The sequence below is a fragment of the Dromiciops gliroides genome, chromosome 1 (assembly GCF_019393635.1).
Source record: "Dromiciops gliroides isolate mDroGli1 chromosome 1, mDroGli1.pri, whole genome shotgun sequence".
Lineage (NCBI taxonomy): Eukaryota > Metazoa > Chordata > Mammalia > Microbiotheria > Microbiotheriidae > Dromiciops > Dromiciops gliroides.
Genome location: NC_057861.1, coordinates 241,351,417 through 241,364,595, shown reverse-complemented (window position 1 = coordinate 241,364,595; position 13,179 = coordinate 241,351,417). Strand labels below are relative to the sequence as shown.

Sequence of the window (13,179 nt, the reverse complement as noted above, 5' to 3'; positions counted from 1 at the left end):
CGAAGTGAAGTGGGCAAAAAGGAACCTGGTTTGGCAGATCACTAAATTCAACAAACTCAAGGGGACTAATTAGCTAAAGCCTGGAGTTTAGCATTTAGCAAAGACATAAGTACACAAAGCATGGAACTGGACCAAGTGAGATGTCTCCAACCAGTTCCCCAGAAGAAAGTAGACATGGCTCAGCAAAGCCTAAACCGAGGAGTATTTCTCTTAAATCTCTATATCCTTTCAACTCTAGAATTGTAATTCTAAGATGCACATGAGTTATTAGAGAATAATGGAGGCAGGGTGAAAGTTCGACCTAAGGAAATCTATAAGACCATCAATTTTGTGATAAAAGGGATCTTTAAAATCATGGACTCCAATCACCTTATTTTATAGGTGAGGACTATGGCCTATAGGGGTTAAGTGACTTGTCCAGGGTCACACAACTGGTGTCTGAGACAGGATTAGAACTCAGGGCTTCCTGACTCCAAGTTCAACACTCTCCACTAGCCACAATGGCCTCAGGAACGAAGAGGTTATTCGAGTTACAGATGGAACTTTCTCAAAATGGTTCTATTCCTAAATTCTTCCACACCCTCTAGAATCCTCTCACCCTTAAATGATATTGGATGATTACTTGCTCCCAACAGATCCTTTAAAATTCTCTCCTCTATTTCACTTACTATCTCCCTCTTCAAAAAGGATATTACCATTCATACCTCCCAGCAAAATGTCATACATATTAAAACAAGGGGTTAGGTAAATCTTCCTTAGTTTCAGTCCTTCTTTGAGGCCAGTGAAGTTAGGGACCATATTCTGTATTTCTCTTGTACTTCCATAAGCCCATGACAGCATTAAGCACAGAGTGGGTGCTGAGTGAGCAGGTGCTGATCACATAAGACACTTACCCTGACACCTAAAACATATGACATGTTGGAGACGATAAATCCAAAGGGGAATGAAGAATATACAATGTTTAATGATGAGGAAGCGGTGACCTCTATTAAAAGAGATGTCAAACATGCTCTGCGATAGGCCCAACACTCTCAAATGCCCCCAACTAGATTAAAATGTGATTGGTAAATATTTAACAAACAAAACAAAATAAATAAAAATTCAATTAGACAAAGTTAAGGTCAATAGGTGGTTTTCTACGTCGATGTGCAACCTGCAGGGATCCTTACGTGGTTTAGTGGCCCCATTCCTATTTGATTTTGATAACACTGAATTAGGATGTTTTGAGAATTCCTAGAGAGTCCAAGGACCTGTCTGTGGTCTTGGAAGGTCCTTAGGTCTCCTTCCAGCTCTAAAACCAATGCTTAGCCCATGTCTAGCAAACATTAAGCACTTAAAAATGCTTATTGAGATGACTTGATTCTATTTGTTTTATTTTATTTTTTGTGGGGCAATGAGAGTTAAGTGTCAAGTGTCTGAGGTCACATTTGAACTCAGGTCCTCCTGAATCCAAGTCCAGTGCTCTATCCACTGCGCCACCTAGCTGCCCCCTTGAGATGACTTGATTCTAAAGATGATGATCCTACAATTTTTTAATTTAACTCAGAAAATTGCTACTCAACGTAATATAAAGGTGACTCTGGAAGAGAGGACAATATACATGAGAGAAACACACATAACTGATGGCAAATGCTGAGCACTTTATTGAATATTTAATTTCAAACAATTTTTTTGTGTTTACATATTCAAATTGCTGTATCAAACATATGCTTAAGGAAATTCACATCTGGCAAAAGTCTCAGAATCTGAGTGGGATATAACCACAAATCTAGATGAAAATCCCACTGCTTTCAACTATTACTGGGATTATCTTTTTCTGAAAATCTGAGGATTCTATATAGTAATGGCTGACAAAAGCTGCAAATTGTGTTCCAAAAGCTCAGACAAAAAAATTGTGTACTTAACAATGCAAACACAGTGGGTAGTTTACTTTCTATAAAATTGTGGCAAATTGCTGAATGGCATCAAGTGCTTCAAGAACATATCATTAGACTGACTTCTTTGATTTTTTCCTCTCTGCTTCTTCCTTTTCCTTTTCTATATCCACAACTTGAGATTCAATTTCTTTGGCACTAAACATCTGGAATGAAATAAAATTTATTTTAGAAATCTGTCACATGGGCTTTGGATTAATTAACAAATATTCAGATAAATACATAAGTTAATGATCTACTCTGATGACAGCAATAGCAAAATAATAAATGAAAGACGAAATAATTTTTGTTATGTCAATCATACCTAAAGGTCTATAGAAATATATTTGAATTCCATTATTCTAAAATAATATGAATTTTGGGGCAGCTAGGTGGTGCAGTGGGTAGAGCACTGGCCCTGGAGTCAGAAGTATCTGAGTTCAAATCTGGACTCAGAAACTTATTACTGTATGACCCTGGGCAAGTCACTTAACCCCAACTGCCTCCTCCCCAAAATATTTTTAAAATCCAAATAAATATGAATTATAAGTTTTAGATGTCCCACTTTTAACATGATGGTATATCAGATTCCTATAGTGTTTCTTTTCCAAAACGGGCCCAGAAATGTCAAAGGTAAAAAAGCAATTCAAGGCAAAAAACTTGCTTTTGTTATATTGCTTTAGTTATAGTGTACTATTACTACTCAAAACCTGTTTCATTAGAGAATGAGTCATGATTTCTCCTTTTTTCTTCACTATTAAGGTGGTATAGTATATTTCATCTATTTCTATCAGGAAATAAATTAACAGAGGATAAAAATAAATAGGGAGATAAATATAAAGATAAATGGCGGGCAGCTAGGTGGCGCAGTGGATAGAGCACCGGCCCTGGAGTCAGGAGTAGCTGAGTTCAAATCCGGCCTCAGACACTTAACACTTACTAGCTGTGTGACCCTGGGCAAGTCACTTAACCCCAATTGCCTCACTAAAAACAAAACAAAACAAAACAAAAAAAAACCCAAGATAAATGGAATAGAAGATTTTTTTAAAAAGGTTACTTACTTTCCTATTCCCTAGCTAACTAGAGAAAAGAATTTCTTTCTGTTCCTGTTGGTTTCACATATAATTTATTTATATGTATTATATGTACATGTGTACATATGTGTATGTCTATGTGTGTGCGTGTGTATATACACATACACATTTCCTGCTGAGGGTACTGACATCCTCTCCAAGTCACGTAGGTTTATAATTTTGTAGTCCCTTTCCCTCAACCTCTTAGAAGCCAATCAATGGCCAAATACTGTTTACTGTACTAATTAATCAACAGAGCTTTATTTATAAAACACCTGCAATGCCATGGTTCATCCCCCAATGATAGCCTTTGGGTATATAATACAAAGACCAAAGGTCAGACAAACCCTTCCACTCGGGTAACTGAGAAGGATATTATGCTTTTACCATCTCAACCAAGAGTGATTATTGTTCAGTCACAACTCTCCATAACCCCATGGACTACACTGTCCATGAGGTTTTTGTTGCAGAGATACTGGAGTGGTTTGCCGTTTCCTTCTACAGTAGATTAAGAATAACAGAGGTTAAATGACTACTTGCTCAGGGTCACAGAGCTAGTATGTGTCTGAGGCTGGATTTTAACTCAGATTTTCCTGACTCTAGGCAGCGAGGTGGCTCAGTGGATAGAGTACTGATCCTAGAGTCAGGGAGACCTGGGTTCAAGTTTGGCCCCAGCTACTTAGTAACTGTGTGACCCTGAGCAAGTCACTTAACCCTGTCGTCATCCGTAAAATAAGTAGTAGGAAATAGTAAACCACTCCAGTATCTTTGCCAAGAAAACCCTAAATGCAGTCACCAGGAGTCAGACACAACTGAAATGACTGAACAACAAAACTTCCTGACTCCAGGCCCAGTGATCTATCCACTGAGCCACCTAGATGCCTCCTCTGACCATCATTTTTACCTATTCTTTAATATTCATAAAAAGGTTTCACAAAGTCTTGCTTCTTTTGTAGGAATCTGGTATTAATTTGGTGGATTCTGCTACTAATTTTTTTAGATTATTGAACATGTAGACTCTATTGAAATATTTTACTCCAGGATCTTCTCTTTGCTGTCGTCATTTAATTTCTACAATAACATGAAAGCTAATCTAAAAACCTGTTGCAATGGCTTTGTATTTTATGTTTTTTAGACTAAAGCTTTAAAAAAAATTAAGATAAATAAATAGGTTAATTCTCTACTCTTCAATGATAGCAATTTTTGGAAGCAAATGACCTTTTAATCCTTTGCCATTTGGTATAATGGAAAAGAACTCTGGACCTGGGTGTCAGAAAACTTGGGTTCAAATCCTGACTTGGGGCAAAGCATTAATCCCTCTGAGTCTTGATTTCCTTGACGCTAAAATGAATGGGTTGAACTAGATGACCTTCCAAGGTCTAAAGCTCTAAATCTAGGATCCCATGATCCTTCCAGCTCTATAGATTATGACCCTAATTCAACTGCATAATAAATGATAAAACTGGAGTGGTTTGCCGTGGATACAGTACAGTGGATATAAATGGGAAGAAAAGTCTAGGATCAAGGGTATGACAATTATGAAGTTTAGTTTAACATACCAAACCTGCGGGGAGGGAATCTGGTTTTAGTTAAAGTTAAAAGAATTAGGTACTGGTTTTGTTTTGTTTTGGTGAGGCAATTGGGATTAAGTGACTTTCCCAGGGTCACACAGCTAGTAAGTGTCAAGTGTCTGAGGCCAGATGAGTACTGTTTTTAAGGGTAGGGTAATTAATTATCAATAAGGAGAAACTAGGTAGTGTAGAGTATTGGGCTTGGAGTCAGGAAGATTCATCTTCCTGAGTTCAAATCTGGCCTCAGACACTTACTAGCTGTGTGACCCTGGGCAAGTCATTTAACCCCATTTGCCTCAGTTTCCTCCTCTGTAAAATGATTGGAGAAGGAAATAGCAAACCATTCTAGCATCTCTGCCAAGAAAAACCCAAATGGGGTCACAGAGTCAGATACAACTGCAACGATTGAACAATAACATTACATAAACTGCTTTGATTAGCTATGATTATTTCATTATTTTCAAAGAGTTCAACAGTATCTAAATCTAAAAGTCTAAGATAATTCTACTATTTAGTACCTGGGTCTATTCTAAGACTTTTTGGCATGAACCACTAGTTACAAGGCAATTAAAATTTTGTCTTACTAGTCTTGTCTCATATACTATGGATACTCTATGTTCCAGCCCAAGTGGGCTCCTTTCTAGGTCTCCACAACCCCAACCTTTCTATGCCTTGGCTTCTACTTTTCCCAAAGATAATAGAAAATTTTAGTTTAAAATATTCTAAGTATTTATTTTCATCTTCTAAAAAGTATACAATGACAGAAAGCAAGGTAGTGTTAAGGTTAAAATTCTAGCTAGTCTGTCTAAAATATCTAATGAGTGGTCACCAATAAATTATAAGCTTTAGCAAGAGTTAGACTTTTAAGCATTTATTAAGGAGAATAAGAATTTGGTAAAGAGAGAAGAAAAGGCCTATATTCCTATCTATTAAAGGGAGAGCGCATTTCTAGCTCTGCTCTCCACCAGCGTCCTCAGGAAAGAGAGTCAGAGCGCCAGGCTCCCCCCTTCTTCCTCCCACCAGCAAACGTCACTTCCTGACGCCAAAAAAAAGCCACATGGGGGGCGGCTAGGTGGTGCAGTGGATAAAGCACCGGCCCTGGATTCAGGAGTATCTGAGTTCAAATCCAGCCTCAGACACTTGACACTTACCAGCTGTGTGACCCTGGGCAAGTCACTTAACCCCCATTGCCCCGCAAACAAAAAAAAAAAGAAAAAAAGAAAAAAAGAAAAGCCACATGGCCTTGCCCTCTGAGGCATTCTCCTCATGGTGGAGCTTTCCTATAGTAAGTCTCCAATAGGTGGCATCATTCCAATCATTACAATAGGACAGATAAAGGGAAGTAGGACTGTCATGCATCAACTAAAAATACTAATAGCCAGCACTTATACAGTCCTTTAAAGGTTTGCAAAGTGCTTTACAAATGTCATCTTATCCTTACAATAACCTTTGGATATAGGTGCTATTATTATCTCCATTGTTTCAGACAAGGAAACTGAGGTAAAGAGAAATTAAGTGACATACCCAGGGTCACACAGGTAATAGGTGTCTGAGGCCAGTTATGAATTCAGATCTTCCTGACTCCAGGACCAGTGCTTTATCCACTGAGTCACCTACCTTCTTAGCATCACAGGGTTTGCTACCAACAAAGCTCTACCAAGTAGGTATGGCAAAACAATGTAATAACTTCCTGGAGTTCTTATGGCTAATCAATTAACATTTATCAAGCACCTACTATGTGCCAGGCACTATGAACAGTATTCCCCAGAGCTATATGCCAATTGTCTGGATACAAAAAAAATTTTTTCAAACATATTTCCTGTGTTTTTCTTTTCAAGCTCTTAACAGCACTTATAATGATGAATATAGCTTGTTTACAACTGAGTGCATTATGACTGAGTAGTAATGCTGAAAGCATCAGCAGAAGAAAACAGGAGTCATGTCACAAGGGATTACCAGATGTTAGGGGTCATTTGTGCATTTAATTGAGGTGTACAGGTGTCAAGGAGGACCATTTCTGTCAGGAGATTTATATCTCAAATCCTTGTTAAAAAATCCTTTTTAAAAAAATCAGTCATTTCTACCTTCAGTGGCTGGTTTCTTCTTATGATAGCAAGTTCAATGTTTTTTCCACCCGACTGTACAACCTAGAGTGATGAAAAGTACAATATTAGAAGTGTTTCCATAAAACACTTTATATTTTAATGAACCTCCAAGTTGGGGAGAGGGAAGCAAGTTATTCTGAAGGCCATTTGCTGTGAGCAAGCACTGTACTGGATCTCTTACTTCTAGCAGGGCTCTTATTGCTAATTTGATAGCTTCACTGTCAGTTGCTATAGTGCCTTCTGTGTAATTTTTTTCCAGAAATTCACGAACAGTCTTAGCACTGCGGCCTATTGCATTTGCCTGAAAAAGAAAAGATAATTACAAATATCACTGCAACATAAATGCATTTGTTTTCCAATTACTGAATCTAGGTAGCTTTAAGAGTTTTGTACATAGAATAAACTTAGAATTTTAGACTTAAAAAGACTAACGAATGTTTTATTTAATAATTCATACTTCACTAATCCTCTTTGATTAAATGGTCAAATATATGAACAAATAACCTGCAAAAGAATTAAAAACTATTAATCACCATATGAAAGAAGATCCAGGTAGTTTTTTTTTTAAAACAAAACAAAAAAACAAAAGAAACAAAAAAAAGAAACAAAAGCTACCAATAGCCATATGAAAAAAATTCTCTCACTCCCTGATAATTAGAAAAATGCAAATTAAAACAACTCTGATATGCCACATTTAACCCTTAAGATTGGCAAAAATGGAAAATGGCAAATTCTGGAAGGAATATAGGAAAACAGGTACACTAATGTTGATGGAGCTGTGTCCTTCTCCAACTATTCTGGAAAAAATTTGGAACCATGCCCCCAAAGCTAGTTAAACTGTGCATACCTTTTGACCTAGTAATGCAGTTATTAGATCTATACTTCAGAGATTAAAGAAAGGTAAAAAAAAGATTGAAATGTAAAAAAATATTCATAGTAGCTCTTTTTGTGATAGCAAAGAATTAGAAACTGAGGGGACGTCCATGAATGGGATGGACTACTATTGTGCTATAATAAATGGTGAAACCTGGGAAGATGTGTATGAATTGATGCAAAGTGAAGTGAGAAGAAGCAGGAGAAAAAGTTATATAAAAAGAGCAATACTATAATGATAATTAACTTTGAAAGACCTTGTAACTCTGATCAACACAATGGCCAACCACAATTCCATAGGACTTATGATAAAAACTAGCTATCCATCTACATATAGAGAGCTCATGGATTCAAGAATGCAGGTATTTTCTTATTTTTCCTTTTTTTTTTCTTGGACATGGCTAATATGAGAATTTGTTTTATACAATTATGCATATTTGTAATGGGTTTTGTTTTTCTTACCTTCTCAAAGGGTGGGGAAGGGAGATGGAAGGGAAAGAATTCAAAACTTAAAACTGAGATTAAAAAAAGATAGAGGATTGGGGCAGCTAGGTGACACAGTGGATAGAGCACCGGCCCTGGAGTCAGGAGGAACTGAGTTCAAATCCAGCCTCAGACACTTGACACTTACTGGCTGTGTGACCCTGGGCAAGTCACTTAACCCCAACTGCCTCACCCCCCCCCAAAAAAAAGATAGAGGATCCAGATCATTAATAATAAAATAAATACAAATCAAAATACATTTGTTTTTTTTTTTTTTACCTCACAATTAACAAACTGGCAAAGATGACAAATGGTAAGAACAGTCAAAGACAGAAGAGCTGTATAAATACTCCAAACTGTCGATGGAGCTGTGAAATAGTTCAAACATTCTGGAAAGTAATATGGAATTATGCTTAAAAAGCTATTAAAATATCTAAATCCTTTGATTCAGAAATCCTAGGGTCAGGCATATTTTACTGAGATGGTAAATAACAAAAGTCCCATACACCAAAAGCAGGGTGTTCTACTAGATGGGGCACATGGGAAGATATAGGATCAAATCTTATCTCAAAATCAAAATAAAATCTTATCTGTTTGATCCTGGGCAAATTACTTTATCTCTCTGTGTCTCAATTGCCTCATTGGTAACAAGGGGGGTTGTTTGGACTCAATGGCCTCTATAAGTTATTTGATCTAGCTCTAAATCGATAAGCTTAAGATTGTTTTATTCTTTGTACTTATATCCCTAATATATCTCATATAGCACAAAATTTAAAAATACTTGTTGACTGATCTTGTGAAGGATTAAGGGGAGGAAACACATATTTATTAAGCACTGAGACAGGTGTTGTACTAAATACTTTACAAATATTACCACATTTGATCCTTACTACAACCATTGGAGGTAGGTGCTATTATTATCCCCATTTTATAGTTGAGGAAAATGAAGGCATCATAAGTTGAATGACTTGCCCAGGGTGACACAACTAGTAAGTGTCTGAGGCTGGACTGGAACTCAGGTCCTTCCTGACTAGAGGCCTTTATATCCCTTGCACCACCTAAACTGAAACATGCATAGCCCTACTTTTTTGTGGTAGCCAAGTGGTAGAAACAAGAGGGGCTTATCATCTGGAGAATTGATCAACAAGTGGTAGGAGCCATTCTCCTTGCTAGTTATGCTCTTGGTCTCTGGTCCCCTATAGTAACTTATCCCCTCAATCATCCCCTCCTTCTCCCTTTTCTAAGTTCTCAGTCCCTGGCAATGTGACTTCAGTGCTGATCACTCAACTGACTCTGATATTTCCACCCAAGTTGCCAATGCTTAATTGCTAAATTCAGTAGACTCTTCTTAGCTGTCATCCTTCCTGCTATATATACTGTTTGTGGAGAATTACTGGACTGGCAACCCCTCCGCACCCCAATCCTCTCCTCCATATGTTCTCATGATATTGCTTTCTCATGTTTCCTTTTCAACCTGACTGACCAACCCTTCTGTCAGCTTTGCTATATCCACAAAAATCCTCATACATACACTCCCTCTGTGTGAATAATGCCCAGTCAGGGCTATGCCCTGAGCCCCCTTCATCATCTTTTTCAATAATCTCAATAGCTCATATGAGTTTACCTGTCACCTCAATGCAGGCAATTTTCCAATTTACATATTCAGCCCTCATATCTCTTAGCTGCAGTGCTACATCTCTAATAAATAGCCTGCTGGACATTTCCCCGTAGATGTGATCACAGATATCTCAAACTGAACACATTCAAAGTACAGTTCATTCTGTTCTCCCCTAAATCCTCCTCTCTGCCCAACTTCTGAAGGTACCACACGTTATGACCATGGAAGAGGAAAAATAAATTGGAATTAAATGGACAATGAATGCTGACAAAGTCTTCTTTTTGATTGGACTTAAAACTGTGTAGAATACTCCTAATAAATATTTGCCTCTATTAAGAAAATCAACACCTGTGCTGCAACTTAAAGTCCTAAAAAGTTACCTGGGGGCCTAAAGGAGTTAAGTAACTTGTACTAGGTTCACACAGACAGTATATGACAGAGCCAGATTTGAACTCAGCTGGTCCTCATTGGAAACCACTATGTCAGCTGTCAGAGACTGGAGAAGGGTGGATGGGGAGGAGAAGACTGACATGCAAGTTGTTATGACATTTTATGTAAATTAATTTCATTAAATTGTAAACAGATACAAAGTAGGTATAACTGATTCCAACAATTCCAATATTTATAATAAATCCTTTTTAAAAGTATGATAACATCAAGCACCTACAATACAATTTCTGATTTGTTCTAACATTATCTTATTGCTTATACAGTACTCTTAGGTTTATAAAGAACACTCATTGAAACAACCCTGTGAGGTAAGCAGGAATATCATTATACCCCATTTTATAGCTGATGTGCCTGAAGGACAGAAGGTAAAGGACCTGACCAGGATCACACAGCTGGTACCAGTCAATAGAGAAAACTGGACTCATGTCTCTTGATTTGAGGCCAGTATTCTCCCCTTTATAGCAGTCTGTCTCTCTAAAGAACAAGTTCTTTAATAATTCATAATGATTTTTTCCATCCACAAACATTTCACATTTCTCATACTTTGTCCCCCTTTATCAAAAGAAAGGGAAACCACCATGTTTATAATAAATCAGGAGACTTCTCTAGCCACCTGTACACAGTGCTACAGTGAAGAGCAGGCATTTCTTCTGGAAGCATTCAAGTCACGATTGATAGTCTGACATGACAGAGAGCTTTGTTGTGCATCCTCAAGTGACAATGTGCAAAGACTTAGGAAGAATGAATGCCCTCTACTTCTAAATGAAGGAAAGCAATGCATACCTTCCAAGCATGGTAAGTACCAGATGGGTCAGTCTGGTATAACCTTGGGATACCATCATCATCAAAACCCACAATTAAAGCAGAAATGCCGAAAGGTCTGCGTCCATTGCTCTGAGTATATCTCTGCAGGTGAAAAGGTTTTCATAATTATTAGTCTTAGTAAGTTCCTGTTAACAGATGGCAACTTTCTGGCTGCATACAAAAAATTAAGAAGCTTCATTCCCCACCCCCCCAATTTTTAAAAACATATTTATAGTTTTGAGTTTCAAATTCTATCCTTCCCTCCTCTCCCCCCTTCCTGAGAAGGTAAACATTCAGAAGAAGCTTCATTTTTAAAAGCTAAACACATTCTCAATGATAGTTAAGCAGATATATGCTGATGTTTAACAGCCAGCTCTGCAAAAAAAAGGAAAAAAAAAGTTTATGACACACCTCTAATCTGCATTAACATTTTCTCCATTACTTTAAATCTAGAAATCAATGACAATAGCCAGCATTTACATAGTACCTAATATATGCCAGGCACTATGCTTACTAAGTACTGTAAAATTTACCTAACTGGATCCTTACAACAACCCTGGTAGGTGCGTGCTATTATTCTCCCCATTTTATAGTTGAGGAAACTGAGGCAGACACTGGTTATGTGATGCCCAAGATCACACAGCTAGTAAGTAGCTGAGGCTGGTTTTGAACTCAGGTCTTCCTGACTCCAAGATCAGCTCTCTATCCACTGCTGCCTCTGTAACAATAAATAATTAACAAACAAACAATAAATTCAGCCCTGACTTGTATCATTCACTGAATTTTGAGTTGTAAAATGCTCACCATGAAAACTGGAACAATGAGCTCAGGACAAGATGCATCTTGCATCCCCCGTAGCAATGTCTCCTAAGCTCAAATAAAGTGAATTCCTAACAAAGTGAATTCTCTATGCACTGAGGCTCTTCCTAAATGTTTTAAAATAAACTCTTATTCTATCACCTTCCTAACAAAACCTTCCCTGCCTCCTCCACACCATAATGCCTTCCCTTTTGGGGAATTCCTTCAACACTTAAGAACCTATTAATGTAGGACCAGTATTTTAGAGCTAGAAGGGACCTCAGGGGATGTCTAGTCCAACCCCCCCATTTTGCAGATGAGGAAACTGGGGTCCAAAGAGTTTAACTGGTTTACTTAAGAGTTACAGATGATCAGTTTCTCAAAGGCAAGGACTAATCTTTATTTTCTCTATCTTTCATTATATCTTTTATATGGTATATCTCTATGCACAAAGTAGGAGAGATTTATAAACATGACTTGTTTTAATTCTTTTCCTAAATGATGATGCAAAACCCCCCCAACAATACCCAAAAGATTCTTGAACTTCTTTCTAAAAACTTAGCATGATTTCATGGGACTTAGAGGATTCAAAAGTAATAATGGACTACATCTTTACAACAATACTATAAGGGTGAGAAGGAATGAAATTTAGTTACATGCTGGTTTTTTAAATGTCTACGAGATTGAGCTGTTACTTAATAAATACAAATTGTAAAAACAGAAGCAACCAATACCTCCTTCTACTTAATAAACTTTACATTTCTATCAAGAGGCAGCTGGTGGTTCAGTGGATAGAACACAGGACCTAGAGTCAGGAGGGCCTGAGTTCAAATCCAACCTCAGACACCTGACACTCACTAGCTGTGTGACCCTGGGCAAGTCACTTAACCCTCACTGCCCCACCAAAAATGGTGTTGCCTCTAATGACCAGAAGGCAGTGCTTGAGCTGTGTCTTTAAGGAAGAGGCGACAATTCTATGAGAAGAGGGAGCGCATTCCCAATATGGAGAATGGTTAGTGCCAAGCACAGAGACAGAAGATGGAGTACTGTAATGAGGAACAGAAAGGCAGACAATCTGGCTAGATCACAGAGTGAGGGGGTGGGGGAGGAGTGGATCTCCATCTAGGACAAAAGATAGGATGGGACAAGCTGGTAAAGGGCTTTAAAAGCTCAACAATGGAGTTTCTATTTCATATTAGGGGCACTCATGAGCAATTAGAGTTTACTGAATAAAAGTGACATAGGCAGAACTGTACTTCAGGACCATCTTTTTGGAAGCAGTGTAGGAGAGTTTAGAGTGGGCTAAGACTTAATGCAGGGACATCAATTAGAAAGCTGCTGTAAGAATCTAAGTAAGAAGTGATGATGCCCTATATAAAGTGCTTGTATGAAAAGTAGATAGAATGAGGCAGCTGTGACCGTCAGAAATGCCAAGATCTGGCAATTGACTGGATATATGGAGTAAAGGTAACATCCAGTTTACAAACGTGG

General features: G+C 37.8%; 1 protein-coding gene across 3 annotated transcripts in view; it reads right to left on the bottom strand.

Annotated features, from left to right (window-relative positions):
* Positions 1–1,987: 1,987 nt before the first annotated feature.
* PSMA8 (proteasome 20S subunit alpha 8) overlaps positions 1,988–13,179 on the bottom strand; it is a 34,801-nt gene continuing 23,609 nt past the window's right edge. For all 3 annotated transcript variants that reach the window (XM_043977655.1, XM_043977654.1, XM_043977656.1), the window contains 4 exons: positions 10,870–10,992; positions 6,844–6,963; positions 6,642–6,704; positions 1,988–2,080 (listed from right to left, as the gene is read on the bottom strand). In XM_043977655.1, the coding sequence (XP_043833590.1) occupies positions 1,988–2,080; positions 6,642–6,704; positions 6,844–6,963; positions 10,870–10,992 (399 nt within the window). The remainder of the gene's footprint in view (positions 2,081–6,641; positions 6,705–6,843; positions 6,964–10,869; positions 10,993–13,179) is intronic.